At 34.9% G+C, this 17,411-nt stretch overlaps 1 protein-coding gene across 11 annotated transcripts in view; it reads right to left on the reverse strand.

Annotated features, from left to right (window-relative positions):
• LOC110023960 (phosphoglucomutase) overlaps positions 1-6,179 on the reverse strand; it is a 115,522-nt gene extending 109,343 nt beyond the window's left edge. For 3 of the 11 annotated variants that reach the window (XM_020723622.1, XM_020723631.1, XM_020723629.1), the window contains exons 1-3: positions 5,815-5,854; positions 5,612-5,716; positions 212-403 (exon numbers count right to left, since the gene is read on the reverse strand). In XM_020723622.1, the coding sequence (XP_020579281.1) occupies positions 212-403; positions 5,612-5,716; positions 5,815-5,827 (310 nt within the window). In that variant the 5' untranslated portion in view covers positions 5,828-5,854. The other 8 variants (XM_020723623.1, XM_020723624.1, XM_020723625.1 and 5 more) reach the window with 8 other exon arrangements.
• Between the last annotated feature and the right edge of the window lie 11,232 nt (positions 6,180-17,411).

Raw genomic sequence — 17,411 nt, forward strand, 5'->3', positions numbered from 1 at the left:
AAACAAACAAAATAATGTCGATATTAAGAAATAACAAGTAAAATTGACTTCATTACACACTGAACTTTCAACACTATGATGTGGAGCGGATATTCAAAGAAGAACTATAACAAACATATTAATGATTCAAATAACATTGTTTATTATGAGAATAATGTGGCCTACTAAAGTCAACCTTGAGATTAACATGCATGGTGAGTCTAGAACTAACCATTGCAATGAAAATTTCCTCTGTCCGAAATCCTATATGCTGGTAAAGAATCCAAATGAATTAACTGTGTTGCAGAGTATGCTAGCTTCATTTTAAGGGCGCACTTGTCCCCGGGATATCGTGTGTGAAATACGCTATTACATTTGTAATTGTACAAGAGATATATGTTTTCACCAGTCAACCCCAGCTTTGCTGCACCCAAATTACAAATCTATCATGCATCTCAAAATTAATTTATATATACTGTAGAAAAAAATAACAAAAAGCTAAAAAACTGCTAACAATTTGCTACCTCTTTGCCAATAAATTGCTAACAAATTGCTTATTGTCATAAAACTACCAATAAAGTTAACGAAAGAACAAAAGTAGCCTTAACAAAATAACAAAAAGTGGCCATAAGGTTTCAAAAACACTACAACCAAAAAAAAAATTCAAAATTCAAGTCTGCAATACAAAATGCCCAGACAACATCATCATTATTATTAGCCTCGACTCTATTATCAAAGCTTACTGTATGAATGATTATTCTCCATACATCGTAAGTAACATGTTACATTTGCTCTACCCTTATCTGCTTCCTCATACTTCCACATGAATGTATTCACCCGCTTTATTGGTGCATCTTCTACCGTTCTTTGTATATGACCAACCCCTAAATCAAATTTACCGCTACCTAATCCTTTATTGGTGCTGGTACAATTGTCCTAGTTGTATAATATTTCATAATCTATCCACTCTAATTTGCCGCATACATCTTAATATTTTAGTAACAGTCAACTTGGCTATAAGTGGGAAATCTATCATCCAAGACTAAGATCCATAAAGAGATAAGATCTAATACAAATATAAAAATTTACTTCAAATCTCTATGATATTGTCTCACAAATTACAATTGAGGTGCATCCTTATTTTGACAATCCCTTGTTAACACTAATAATTATGTAACCATACTTATGTTTAATTGATCCAAAATACTTGTCACAACAAGATGAAATGTGATCTTCTAGCAATACGGACTCATAATTATCCATTCCAAACCCAGTAATATTTAAGATCATATATTAAAGCAAAATTTCTAATAATCTTAAGATCTTATCGTCTAAATTGCCATCATTGTTTTATGCTTCACTTATTTTAACAGAGGATACACCAAACAGGATAGTATCATCTGCAAATAGCATAAGTGCCTCAGTTTGGATATCTTTTGTTAAACATCTCCACAAATAATATTAAGTATACAACTCAATTGTGACTCCGAATTTAATCTGATTGTGATTATAACCATTTAGATTACTCCAAAACTATTTCTAAAATGCTAGTCAAATCTTAACATGAAGCAGATTGCAAATCTTTAGAGCTAAACTCCACTTACACTCAATGTGAATGAATCATCAATTGCAAGTCTAACTTGATAAATATAGTCTAACTTACATGACCTAATGTAGCATGCTTGTGCTTACATCAAGTCATGCGGGTCTCTAGTGAAATAGCCCATCAAACTTGAAAGGACTTGGTCATAGCTCAAAGACCTATAATAGTCTATTTCTATACTTCACTCATTCCTCGACTTAGATTGACATAGTTTCACATATGGTTGAGCCTATTTGACTAAATGGCCACCCTCATGAACAATTCCCTCGTTGACTTGTGGCTTAACAAAGCACCAACTAATTCTAGGCCAACCAAGTTTATCATAAACATTTATTTTAGCAAAGCACTTGTGAAGATTTCATCAAAATCAAACCAACATGTGTGTTCTATAATTTATTGGATCGATCATGAAATGAGATCCTTTAAAAGCATATGTGTCATCTCAAAACTATCACAATCCATCCTCAGTACTATCAAGTTATCCATGACCAAATTTAAAAAGGATTAACAAGATTTACTAATGCATCATCAAGTATGACAAACATCCAATATATATATATATATATTTGTCCACCTCAAATTTCATGCAATTTAGATCGGCAATTTATTGTTTTATAAAAACTTTATAATTGAAATCAACTTGCATCGAATAGTTTGAAAAAGGAAACAAACTCAAACTTCAACACATGAATTATAACACTACCTACATATGCAAATCTAAAATCCCCTTGTCTAGGAGATAATCAAGCAATGTGATTAAGTAATCAGAAGAATTAGGCTCAATCTTGAGAAGAGTGTGTTCAATTCAACTCAAATAGAGCTATAGCTACTCAATCTACCTATTCAAAATTTAAGGACTTCATCTAACCTTAAGCTAATTGAAATTTGAGCTAATTCCCAACTCTAAGATGAATCAACTCAACCTAAATCTACTCTTATTTCAAATATAATTGTTGAGGCTCGACCATAAAATCATTAGAACTGCCTCAACTTAAATCATGTCAAACTAACCCAAATCTAGCCAAACCAATTTAAGTCTATGAGGATCAACTCAAGGCTGTTTGGCTTTAAACCAAGCTATACAAGCTCAACTTAATTGAGTTCAAGACTAACCTATGGTGAAGCACTCTAATCCACTAAACCCAGCAACTTACATGCAATTCAGCAAGCATAACGAGCTCAAATGCAATCCAATTCATACCAAATCAACTCACCCACATGGACTCAATTCTTACTAAAATATACGATCAATGTACTCTCAAAACACTTAGATGTGTGAATTGTTAAGTGCAATTAATAAAGTTCTAGCAAAACCCAGCTAATTCTTTCAACAAATGTCTCCTGCTATTAGTCAAATCCTTGCTTGCCTTCTCATTTACATTTGTTAATCCATCAAAATGAGTTAAGACGAAAAAGCATAGCATGTAAAACATACACCTTAATATCACCTAACATACAGATACCTATAGTAGCCGCCCTCCATGTGAAGTAGCCACCACCTATAAAAATGAACTTTACCTTTAACCATGCAAAAAATGCTAAAGAGATTCTTGTAATCTCATATTCTCTTCACTTGGATGCTCATAATCGTGTACGCCTATTAGCACCCCAATCATTGCAAAGCACCCAACCTCCCAATGTCAGGCCCCCCTCAAAAGACCCATCTTTTCATCATAAAAATTACTCATAGTCTCTGCTCTCTCAGCTCTCAAACTCAAAAAAATCACATCATCATCCTCATAATAGATCGATCACAACACACCAAGCTCCCTCAACTTGTTCCCCCAAAAGGCATATCCAAGCACCCACCTCCCATTTGGTCATCGATCACTACTACCTTAGTGTGGTCATCTTTGATCTTGCCTTCTCTCTCCTTCCTACTCTATCTCTCTCTCTTACTCTTTACTCTTGTTCTCACTTTTTCCTCTCTCATCCCTCGCCATCTCACTATCTTTCTCTCTCTTCCTCCGTCTCCGTCTCAGATTATATATATCTTTATTCCATATCCCTCTCTTTCTTTACCTTTCTCTCACTATCTCACACTCTCGCACTGACTCGTTCTTGCATTTAAATTTTTCAAGAGCAAAAACAAAGACATGAACACTATCAACAGCATTCACACCTGCATTTAATGCCTTAATGCCATGCACTCCAACCTTGTTAATGTTACATGCATTCATGCTTGACTACTTAATCAATATGCACATCCATGTTTGATGACTTCATCAAGACCGCATGCATTCATGCTTGAAGACCTCATAGACAATCCACATACATTCCACACCCAACGACTTCATCAAAATTGCACAACAACTTCATCATCATGCATGGATTAACACCGCATGCACTATCAAAGGGATATGACAGGCGCACCATAGTGCACATTTCCATATAAAATTTCTATAGGTTCATGCCCCCGCACTACAAATGACATCATTGAGGCTTGGATATATGGATATATGCTTACAGTGTGTGTGTGTGTGTGTGTGTGAAAAGAAATTTTGATCCCGCAATGGTATGATGTATTCCTACAATTACCTTCAGTGACGGGTGAGGATCAATTACCTTCAGTGGAGGGTAAGGATCGATATTTTGTTATTCCCCTTCAATTTTTCACATTGTTATAGTCCAAAAGAAGAAAAGAACTCGCACGATGAAGAATGCCTAAAGAAAGGCTTATCCTTGTGATTTAGTATGCAAAAAAATTGTGAAGTGAATTTGAAATAACATGATATGTGCTAGTAAGCCTATCATTGAGGTTTCAAGTAGCTTCATATCATTTTTAAATAAAGAATAAGACAACTGGATGTCATGAACATACACATGGATCAATGAATGGTTCCTCTGCTCCAGGGTGTTGGTTTAAAGAAGAGTAGGTGCAATGGCATCTCCCTCTAGCCATTGATATTTTTTTAGTGTAGCCTGTGCCTCATAAAAAACAATCACAACTTCATTTTGTTAGCATCTCTAAGGAAGAGTTAGGAATGCCATCGTGTAATAGCAATAGTGAATTTCATCAATGATTGGATCCAGTATTCTACCATTATATATTCATTGAAGTTGTAAAAATTTGCCCCCTATCCTACTTTTCTACAAACTTTGTTAGTAAGCCCTGTGTGGATTGAGGCTTGGCATTCATGAGATTTATTATTTTTAATTATTCCTCAAAATCAAATTATTTACAGCTGAAGTGCACAAAATGCATCTACTTTTATAGTTTTCAAGATTTATCTCAATTTCCATATCAACCCCCTTGCAAGTCATTTATTTCAGATTTCTTCATTAGCCAACGGTTTAGATTTTGAAAGTGAAGCTTAATTGATAGGAATGTTGCTCTATGATAAAGAGAGCATCCATTTAACATGTTGTGCATTATGTCGTTAGCTGTCATAATTGATTCATTACCTGTGGTAAATGTGCTTTGACTATTTCTTAGTTGATTGCTAGGTTGATTGTGATATCTTTTGACTCGATCTATGTTTAAGTTCTAAGTTACTACCAATTATGTGTGTGGTTATGGAGCTTACTGTTATCCGAGAGGCACAGAGAAGTGGGTAATGTCAATGCATCATTTTTTTTCTCATATTTGCAATAAAGGCGGCAAACATAATGTTAAGGATTTCTTCATTTTCGTAAATAGATAGATGCCTTGTTAACTGCTTAACATCTCTTTGATTTTGTATGATATTAATGTTCACATGAAAGGGTAACTTTGGGTAGTTGCAAGTGATTTGTGTCTCCATTATGGGCATTTTTTTCCTATCACTACTGATTTTCTACTTGGTTTCTATTTATGTATTTCATGATTTTGATGCCATTGCTTATCACAAAACATACACAAAAGAACACCAAACAAAGGCCTGATCTTGATAGAAAAATTAGAATCTCCCACCCTCCCCTCTCCCTCCCCTCCCTCCCTCTCGTATATAAAAAAATACTTGTAAACGTCAATCCAACCCATCATTCAACAAGTACATTGTTCATGAAGGTAAAGCGGAATTTTTCTCACCACTTGGTGCAATTGCTTACTTTTCCATATACACCAAGGACCGGATAAGTTGGGAATGTTTTCGTGGTCTGTGTTTTGGCAAATCATTGCTTTCTCTAAACACTTCTTTGTGAATCCTGGAAAACCTATCAATCCAGTTTCAACAAAGCAACACGACAGCAAACGCTGATGAACATATGTTGAATCGATAAAATGTACTCATGGTCTTGCTCTTATTGCGCACCTACGCAGATCATCTCGCTTCATCATCTTCGATCAAGTACCTAAGATGCATTCAGAACTCCTGATCAACAAGAAAAATGATCCCGCCGGAGATAAAATCGATAAAAAAATAAACCAGCTCTAAAGTTTTGGATCACCAATTCCACTGCACGTACAACGCCAGAGAATGGGAGCTTAAATAATCGACCGTGAAGAAGAATAGGAAGGTGGAAGAGGCAAAAGTAAAACCTGCCATTCCGACTGAAAGAATTATAGTGCCGGATGCTTGAAGATGGCCTGGAGCGATATCCTAGCCAGCCGAAGGGCCTCACTTCCTCGCTCTTTGTCGAGTCGCGTTAGCTCTGTTCCTCATGAATTGTAAAAATACGTTAGGCAATATCACGAACTAATTTTTTCTATAATAAATTTATTACATTTATATAAAATAAAAGAAAAAAAAATCAAAAGCATTTATTTTTGGTCTTTTTTTTTAAGAATCTGTTACTTGCTTTTGATGATTACTTGTGCAAAATTTGTCTTGAACTAAGTTCCAAGAAGTTTAAAATTTTATTCCGGCAAGGTTAGGATAATGTTTGAATTTGGATTCATAATCAAATAAAATTGATACATGTTCAAACTCTATTCGAATAAGATTTGAACATTATGCATGTACATCAGAAATGCGTCAGCATGAATCTCGAGATAATTAATGAGACTATGAGATAGAAAGTACAACTAATAAGGGCTCATTGGCGGAAGACGAAATGACTCATTCACTTGGCCAGATATAACCCACTGAATCAAGTGGGAGACCAACTTGATGTTGGCCATCTGAACCAAGGAATAAGGCCAATCAAGCCGAGCAGAGGCATCGATATGCCTATCGCTACAAACTAACTCAAGGGAAGAGTCAGTATCACTAGCAGTCTCATCATTGTCATCTTGTACTTCAGAGTTTTGTTATCCTCTTGGACAACTAACAGTAACCCCAATGAGCTATGCACCTCCGACTCTGTTTCCTTCTTCCACCTCTCAGCTACAATTGCCCGCCTCTTGGCGTCCTATGTCTGCTTTTCAGCAGCTTTTGTTTGTTCCTCTACGAGCTTGACCATCTTCTCAGCCTTATAAGACCTCATCTCGGACACTATGAGGAGTGTAAACTGGAGGCATGAAGGATTGAATGCCATCAACTAATTTCTTTTGACGGATTGGCACAGGAGGTTCTAGGCACGAAAATATATTTCAGAGTTGTGGGACCAAAAGACATCTCAATTTTTTAGGCAATGAGAGAAATGATTGGAGAGTTTGAGTGCTTGTCTCTCCTCATGTTGATGAGGGTGAAATGCTCGTTCTTACATGTGCAGACATTTTCTTTCTCCCTCTGCGTGGCGAGCCACGAGCGAGGGGAACCCTTCTTCTTTTGGGGTGGGGGTGGGGGGGAAGTGTCAGCTTACTAGTTAAGACTTTCTAGATCACAATTAAATACTTGAAAATAAAAAAGATAAAGTCTGCACCTTTGGTCCTCTTATCGGTGTGGGCAATCGCCACCCCTGCCCCACCTCCATCATCTCGTTGGGTTTTATGGGCATCTAACTCTACCCACAGTAACTTGTCTGCATACAGAACCTGATTGACAACCATCGGTAGAGTTTACTGGTGGACTGAGAGCCTGTCTGCCTTCAAATTCTTTTAGCTTTGTTTGGAGTCTCAAGAGGCATGAAGTTTTTTTTGTACACTCATCTTGTTACGATAGGTTGAATTCCCCAACCGCTTAAGGAGGACCCAAGAAAAAGCACAACTTCCAATTCTTGATTTTATTCACCAAGCCTAGAACTTCAAATTTGTTGGTCAAACTAAATTGAACATAGTCATCTGGGTCGACCCTGACTGAAATCATATAAGCAAAGAGCTCTAGTGATCATGGGATCCCCACTCAGCGGTAGTAAACTATATACGTCATTATCAAAGCTATGGAGTTAGGTTTGATCTGGGTGGGAATAACTCTGTAATGATTGAAGATCAATCATGGTTCAAAGCAAGGCGGCAGACACAAACCCCTTACGAACTGATCCTGATAGAAGATGAAATCCTCTTTGAATATGTTTGTCGACAGATCATACTCTTTAATGGCTCATAATTGAACGTAGGGTCAAAGACACAAGTATCTTGCAGTAGAGTCACCTTCCCTAGTGTCAGCACTGGCCTATCAATCACTAGGACTAACCCAAAGAGTCGAGGAAAGTGTTTGGAGCCATCTGAATGAAAAAAAGGGGAGCAAAAAATCAAGAGAAGGAACGAAAAAAAATTAGAGACAATGTCGCCAAAGCCTACATTCGGCCCTTATATATAGAGTAGTAGGGGGGAACAAAATCTTCACAAAACTATACCTTAATTTTGAAAATGTGACATCACATTAACACAATATTCAAGAAAAAAAATAATGGAAATAAAATTTTATTTATAAAATATTAAACTCAATTATTTAGAGAGAAAATATTTTACAAGAGGTTGATATGTTGCTTTGGCCAAGAATAATGTTCACCGAAGTAGCCACTTATATAATTTCTCTCCCCTACTACGTGGTCTGCCTCAGCCAATAAATAGAGCATCGAATATATATCCCGAACATCTGACAACTTCGACCAAAGGGAAGCTAACTCCTCCCATTACTTTTTTATTTCCTCATCTTGTTGCATCCCATCTGCGAACAAAGATTCCTCCATCTCATCAAAGCAGTGGGTCGGTCATCTTGGAGACATCCTGCATCCATTGATCGCCTCTCCATGAGCCACAAAAGGGCTGCCTTGGGCAATCAGCCACATTTTCTTCACTTTTAGGGCCCGTTTGGGGCAGCTTATTCACGCGACGGAGTTTTCAAAACGTCACTGTATCGTTTGACAAAAACGTTTCAATAGCGTTTTGCAGAACGACATTTGAATTTTTAACTAAAAGCCGGATGCGGCTCCTTGGGCACGATCTGCGTTTTGTTTTTCTTTTGGAAGGAGTTGCCCTCTTCGCTTCGCTCCCAGACACCATCGATCCTCTTCTCGTTTTATTTTTGCATCAGCCCTTCTGTCTCGCTAACTCCTCCTCCCTATTCTCCTGTATCTTCTGTCTTTTGTTCGCTGCTTTGTCGAAGGATTCGCTCGGGAATCAATTTGTGATGCTAAAGGATTCGCACACAAATGAATTCGTGATGCCCTAGTTCCTCTCCATCCTCAGACACACCCTCCAATCTTCTCCGATGCAAGCAGATCACCATGGGGTTGGCTTGTGGCACTGCTCTCGGTCTCCTCCTCCATCTAAAATTCGCAGCTGCACCCTCTAATCTGCTCCAGCGCAAGAAGTTCACCGTCTTCCTATTCATATGAACTTCATATCAACCTTATTCAATGATTTCGTTGAGATTTTCTACCGAGAAAGTCAAACTATAATCTAATTAGCTATATATAAAGGTATGCATACTTATCAATTGTTATATTTTTATATAAACGAGCATGAGGTGTTTGATGGTTTGCCCTATTTAGGCACAAATGACTTGAAACTAATTTTTGACATAGTATTTGCTTTTTATTTAAATTATTCGATGTATTTTCAATAAAATTTTGAACGTGCAAAAATTGTTGGCTTTTCAGCCTAGATATCCTCTGTTCTAATTGCTTTATGTAGCTTGAGCAGGCAGCTCTTTTCTCTATGTTAGAGTATATATCTCCTGGCTTGTGAGAAATCTGGTTCTCGTGCTTTTAAATTTCTTCATCTCTCTCTGTCTTTATTGACTCATTCATCAACTAAAAATGAAAGTATGAGAGGAGCTCTATGTTTAATTATAGTTTGAGAGAGATTCTTCACCTCTCGCTTAGAGAGAGAGAGAGAGAGAGAGAATAATAGAAAAAATTAGTTCATAATCTCAATATATATATATATATATATATATATAAGTTGGAGGTTTCCTTGTGGTTTAAACTGTACTTTGAGTTTGCTGAATGTTTTTGCTTCCTTTCTTTTTCTACTCAAATGCTTTGGCGGCATTTTTTGGAGTTACCTTTCGGTGCTCGTATAATTAGCCATGGAGGCCCATGGCTCCTTACTTTATGTTTGCTGGGATTATGCAGATGTTTTATTTCCTCAATGATTTCCTGTTCCAGATAACATGAAGTCTATTGCACCTCGTTAGGAAGGAATCTATAACCTGTAAATGCTAATTTACAGGAAGTTTATTGAACCTACAAAAAATTTGTTGTCGGCAACCGCTGCCTCCATAATTTGGTAAGTATAATTTTCTCAATTTTTTGGACTGATCTATTCTATTTTTAAAAACTGCAGGAAGAAGAGTTACAGTTGTTCAGGCAAGTCCGAGAAAGTGGTGTGTCGGTGCGGTCTACCATTCTTGCTACTCACGTCACACCAGGCACATAGCTTCGGGAGGCAATTTACAGGTCCCACAGTGGGCACAACGACAGGAGGACTACAAATTCTTCAGATGGGCCAATAAGGAGTATGTTTCTATGATATCCAAACTAGACACCACTGTTTAGAGTTCGTCGATATCAAAATTTCAAAACACCGCATCTGGTTCGAGTGCTTCCATTCCTACTGCATCTCAGTCAGACAGGTTTGCTCAGAGTTCTGGAGTGTCAGAGTCGGGCTACATGGGTCGTGATTTGCTCCTACATTTTAAATTCAACGTTATAATTTTTTTCCTTATCATTCTGACTTGTTATTTTTATTTTTTTTTTATCTCATTATAGTCCATATTAGTATGTGGAGGTGTATTTTACTTTTGTATGCATAACTTTGCTCGTTTAATGTGATCAGATATATTTGAGTTATATAAATCTATCTCTACTTATTTATATTGTCGTGTCTTAATATTTGATCTTTAATATTGTTGATAAAATAACTTATTCTACTACACATTATTAATTCAAAAAAAAATTTGCGAATAAGCTGTTTACCAAAAGCACGAACCAAACAGCTCAACAGCTTATCCAGAATAGGGGTAGATTGGTCATTTCTCTAGAATTAGCTATTCTCAAAACGCACTAACCAAACAGTCAGCCAGATTATCCGGATCAACTGCCCATCAGCAGATTATAAGGATAAGCTGCTTATCAGCAGAAACTGAATAAGTTGTAGCTGCCCCAAACAAACCCTTAGTCGGCGTTGGAGTTGCCTCAACTAGTCTCGAGACCAGACTCTGATCAATATCCCCTAGAGGTGAGTCATCAACCTATATCATCTTGTCTACACTAAATATTAGACAAAGAAAAAGAAAATTTTAGTCTAGCAGCAAGACTGCATCTCCTCATATCAAGGAACTAATCCAACCTAGGCCATCAAAGTGACAAGTTGCTCTCACAAGGTGGCAGTGGGGCGCTCATAGTCCTCCACCCCCTAATCGGCGATAAAGCACAAGCAGCTCTTTGCTGCTTAAAAAATGAAGCTATAGTGACTCCTTTCGTTGGTGGTTTGATTGGTTGGTCACTTGCCATGGTAGGACGTTCGGTTGATGGATCGGTGGTCGAAACGCCCAACCTTCTTCCAACTTCCACCCAATCATTCCCCTCTCAAGGAACTTGAAGCAAGTTAGATGACCCCACTTCATTTCTTGGAAGCAAGTTTTTCGCTTCTCTCCCTCTCTCATGTTTTCTCCCTCGAGCCTCCTTTTTCCCTCGGGCCACTTCTCTCACTCTTATTATTTATTGCCTCAAGGCTTTTTTTTGGGCTACGGTGCTAACAGCCTAAAGGTGGCCCTCATCATTTTCACATTGGGGACTCCACATGAAGTTTTCAGAGCATTCACCATAAATTTGTTTGAAAACCAACAACTCAGACATTAAGACACAAAGCAAACGTTGAATAATAAAGGAGTCAGTAACGCCCTATTTATAGATTCATATGCACGAAAATCTAGAAAATTCAATTATTAAAGCTTTGATTACAAAACAAATAATATCTACTTTTGCATTTAATTTTCCTATTTTTATTGCAAATGTCATTTTCAATAAGTGAGAGAATCATGAAACTAAAATATATACATTAGGAATACACCAACATGAATCAAGGAGTTCCAATGGCCTAAGAGACAAAAAAGTAAAACTAAAAAGGGCCCACTGGAGGGACGACAAAGAACCCATTCACTTAACCAAATGGAACACCCTGAATCAGGGTTGGAGGCCAACCAGGTGTGGGCCACCCAAACCAAGGCATAAGACTAATCGAGCCGAGCAGAGGAATCAATTTGTCTATCATTGCGACTCGACTCGAAGGAAGAGTTTGGAATCTCTAACAATCTCATGGATACTCATGAAATTCCTCATAATAGGTCAATAACAGACAATAACATAACCAATAAATATCTTGAATGACTCTCGTCAAGGAATGAACTATATATAATTACAGTAATTTGCCATATATTGTTTATTCTCATTCTGTCAATAGAAGCTCCTCATCAAATGATCAATAGTCCAAAACCAGACTATGATAACTGACCAGCAATGTCGAGCCAATTAAGTAAAGTCTTGTAGACTCGATGACCATCAAAGGCCCACCAGTAACCCCGATTCAACATAATCTAATAAGGAGGCCTTGCTGAGATAGTACCCATTGGATTTAACCAACCAAATCAAGGGGTAGACGGGCCGCATGCCAATACATGTAAAATATCATAAATACCCTTGTAACAACCCCATTAAAAGCATGACAAATATGTAATTTTATATATTATACCCACTTATTTATAAATAAGGGAATCATTTTATGAGAAAAGTTTAATCAAGAAAACTAATTTACTATTCATTATTGTGCACTTCAATATCTCTCTCTCTTGTCTTATGCTCTATTCTATAAATGTAGTTCAGGAACAAATCATAAGTCAACAGTCCAATTACTCAAATATGATTAAAATAATGTTCAAATAGCTTAATTTATCATACTGGAATAAGGTTCAAACATATTCTATTTAAGATGAGAAATGAATCTTATGATAATGCAATAATTTATAAAGAGAAAATGAAAATGAGGCATGATCAATGAATTCTGAAAAAACATTTCGAGCCTAGACAAGAAGTTCTATTATACAATTCAAGATTGAAATTATTTCCAGAAAAACTTGAGTTCAGGTGGTCGACACTATTTATTGTGATAAGTGTTTATCCAAATGGAGTTGTTGATATTAAAAATCCTAAGACTGGAAAGTTAATTAAAGTAAATGGACACTGGTTAAAAGCTTATATTAGTGGAGATAGTCCTACATTTGAGGAGATCTTAATGTTGGGTCAACCAGATTAAAACATTGGATATGTTGGACTGACGACATTAAACCAAACGCTTTATGGGAGAGAACACATAGTTATCGGTGTGATTGACTTGATTGTTGATTTTTTATGTAATGAGTTTTTTATACACGTTGAAGTCTTACATGATTATGTTGGCACAAAAAAAGTATTATCTTAATGTAATTGAAGATTGGAAGAAAGAAACTTGGATTTCAAGAAAATTGGTCTAGTGCTATAGTGCCACAGTTTGAGTAACTTCCTTGGAACCGTCAAAGTTTGGTTTTCTTCCCTCTTTTTCTCTATAAATCGGCTTAGGTCGGGAAGATAAGTGTTCCTTCGACTTTTCTTAGTATTTTGTTGAGATTTAAGAGTGGAGCCAGGGTGATGCCTTGCCTCTTCTTAGAAGAAAACTAACATGAGAAGAGTTTTCATCGATCATTAAATAGCCCTAACATCTCAAGAAACCTAATAAAGTATTTATAAATAAATTCATCATTGGTTATAAGGTTGATGGTGCGGTGCAAAATGGGTCAATGTTATATAACATCATGATTTTGAAAGTAATAATATCTCACATATTATTCAGTTTATTTTATTATAGTTTATGGGAAAAATATATGTTATACAACAACTTATGGATTTGGAAACTTTTTCTTCTCTCCAACGATACAACTTAGGGATTCATCAAGCCACTCGAAGGATTTTTCTTTTTATCTTATTGTGTATGTTTATTTTTTAATCCATATTATTAATTAGACGGTTCCTTTAGCTCAATGATGCTAGATCAATAGTTTTTTTTTTTTGTAACATTATATTTGCTACCTTATTTAAATGTACAAGAAACAAATATGGTGTAAATAGTTTTAAATTATTATATTTGACTACTTAATAACTTATACATTCAATAAAAATATAAATTTCTTATTTGTATTTAGTTTTTGAAATCATATATGCTACCATTACTCACTTCTCTATCTTTATCTTGAGAGTTATACATCAATCTTGATATTTAAATTTGAAGAAACAAAATTGTTTATCATCAATTGCATGAAGGAGATCAATGGTTATGGATTCATATTCTTATTTTATTTTTCTATTTTTTTCAATAATCTACTAAATTTCTTCCCAAGTACTCATTTTTCTTACATCCTCTTCGTATAATGATTAATTTGATTTTATTTATGTATAATAGCAAGAGACAAGCAAAATTCCATGTATTTTCAACCTCCTTCACTCCCTTCTCCACTTTCTCCTCAATCTACTTCTCCTTTTGCACCTCATGCCAAATCTCAACTATATAAGTGCTTGAGTCAATAACAAATATAATCCTTGTTATACATTATCCTCCCAATCTCTCTATGAGCACAACTTTAAATAATGTTAATTAGAGCATCCATTTTTCATTCAATTAGTACTTAATTTTTCACCAATTTATGCAGATCAATCATTAACTTCTATTTAGTGATAACAAATAGCTTCAATCTTCAACAAAGTATGAGTGAATTTGCAGTTGATTGTACTTCTGCTTCCTCGCTTATTTTCTCCTAAAAAAATTATTGTGTTCATTTTTTCCATCATAACTTATAATTAGGATAGGTTGGATATGACTATATATAATGAACTAATAGAATCTCTTCTTATTGATAAATGTCTTAGTGTAGAATATTGATTGCTATAATAAAAGTTAGGATTTAATTTATAATAGTCATCCATAATTTAGAAGAATATAATATCCAATTGAAAATAATGATTCAAACTGACATATTTATTTACCTGCAATTATAAGAAATATCTTCTTACAAGAATTTTAAATTTCCCTCAACACAATATCAATGGGACATCTCTCAAAGGAGTTTAACACAACTTCTGCCCAACTATTGGATGGATTTTTGGGCTTCTTACTTTGATGTTATTATATATCAAAGTATAATGTATTGAGATTGAATGTTCTTTTTTAGGGCAATGACCTCATAATTCATAATATCCCCCCCTCAGCCTTCTTATCATTTGCACTCATCATATCATCTCTCATAAGTATCCAGAAAATGATTTCTCAATTTTAATTAAGTCAAAATACTTCACAAAAAATAGCATCTTATTTATTATGGTTTAGAATAATACAATATAAAAAAACATAAATCAAGTTTTCAATCATTGTTCTTTTTCGTGCACAACAAGAAAGCTCACCTCAAGTTTTTAGCTCCCATAAATTAATTATATTTAAATCCCTGTTAATGCTGGTCATATTAATGCCCTCTTTATGCATGTATAATTCAAACCCCAAGTTGATAATTAAAGCAAATCTGAAAATAACAAAAATTATGTTTGAGCAAAATATAATTTATCTCTATTTTATCATTATTAACCACCCTTAATAATAATTAATGATTAGGAACCCCAATAAATTGAATTTCTAGATATTTGAAGAATCGACTAAAGTGATATATCTTAGCATTGAGTCATTAGCCTTAAATTATCATATACTTTTCTCTATCACACCCCCACTTTCATATATGTCTAGAACAATATATTACCTTTCTACACATACAGTTAGAGTAAACATATGTATTCATATCAAAATAACTCAAATGAGTGGATTTCAAAAGAGAGGAAAAGAGCAAAATAATACATATTATGATCAAACCATTGAACCATCTTCAAACTATGATTAAATCGTAATCAACCTATGATTTAACCATATCAAAGTATGATCAAACCATCTTGAATTATGATGGAATCATAAGAAAACCATATTCCTATATTCTTTAAGCCTTATGTGAAATTTTGAACAAGGTTTAATTTTAACAATATTTTGATCATGATTCAAAATTGGTTTTAGGGTGTTTTGATGATGGTTGTAACTAGTAGTGAGTACTATGATCACTAATGACATCTAGGTTAAGACTACTAAAAATTAAATAGCTAAATGCATAATATCACATACCTTGAGTACATGACTAACATAGAGATAACAATAAAAAAAAATTGTCAATTTCAAGAACAAAAGTTGTGATCATCACATATAGGCGAGCTATGAAGAGTTAAGGGTCGAGGAGGAGCTATTGTGATCACAATATTGCAAAACTCTTTGATAATTTCTTTAACTTTTATACGTACAAAGTATATTAGTTTCATTCAAAATAATTTTTAGACATATAAATTCTATTTTATTCAACCATAAAAAATAAGTCATACAATATCAACTTTTTATTAAAACATATCACAAAGTAGCATTATTCATCACAACATATTCGTTTATTAATTTTTATATAGAATAGGGAGAATACTTGAACCCAAAATATAGGGGTTCTTGAGTTTATTTCCAATGAATATACTACATATTCATGCACAAGTTAAACTTTACACTTTATGCTCCAAAATTTAAATTTGGACAATTACATACATACCAACAATTTTTAATGTACTTATATATATCTAGCACCCAAATTAATTTTTTAATTTTATACAATACAAAAATTTCATATAACATAAAAAATATAAATATTTTAACTTTAAAATTTTGAAGTTCATTTTTTCATGGATAGATAAGATGATATATATATATATATATATATATATATATATGTGTGTGTGTCAAAAGATTCACAGCGGTATAGAAGAACTGCGGAGCTTAACCTAGCATAATAATTCACTATGTAATTGTAAGTATATAAGCCAACTCATCTCTTGAACAAGAGATGGAATTGCAATATTAATGTATTAATATTAATAAATTAGTGTCTCGGCGTTGGATGAAGATCCAACAACACACACATAGATAAAAAGAAGCAGGAGGAGACCTCAATTTTTTTTGTAGAAAATTACGGAAAGCAAAAAGAACTGCGGAGCTTAACCTAGCATAATAATTCACTATGTAATTGTAAGTATATAAGCCAACTCATCTCTTGAACAAGAGATGGAATTGCAATATTAATGTATAACAATAATAAATATGACAAGCCGTAAAGGGCGTGATCATTTGCTGTGAAAGTAGTAACTCATCGTGAATGTTGTAGACCGTGGTAGTAACACCATCTGGTTATAGTGGTTTGTTGACCTAACTTTTGGTTGAGGTATAGAAATTTCTTTAGTAGCTTAGGTCTAGCCATAGGAGTTTCCTACTAACTAGTCTTAGAAAACTAGAAAAGGTACCCACTCAAAACTCTTCTCTTTACTCAACTTGAAGTTCCACATATTGGTCCTAACCTCTAGCACTTAGTAGGTAAGATCATTATGAGGGAACTCAAGGAGAGTTCCTATAGGACTACTTGGCCTTAGGATTGACCCTGGGTGTTGATTTGGAGCTAAGGTACACCATACCCTCACAATACCCTCACAATAC

Source organism: Phalaenopsis equestris, unplaced genomic scaffold (assembly GCF_001263595.1).
Source record: "Phalaenopsis equestris unplaced genomic scaffold, ASM126359v1 Scaffold000237, whole genome shotgun sequence".
NCBI lineage: Eukaryota > Viridiplantae > Streptophyta > Magnoliopsida > Asparagales > Orchidaceae > Phalaenopsis > Phalaenopsis equestris.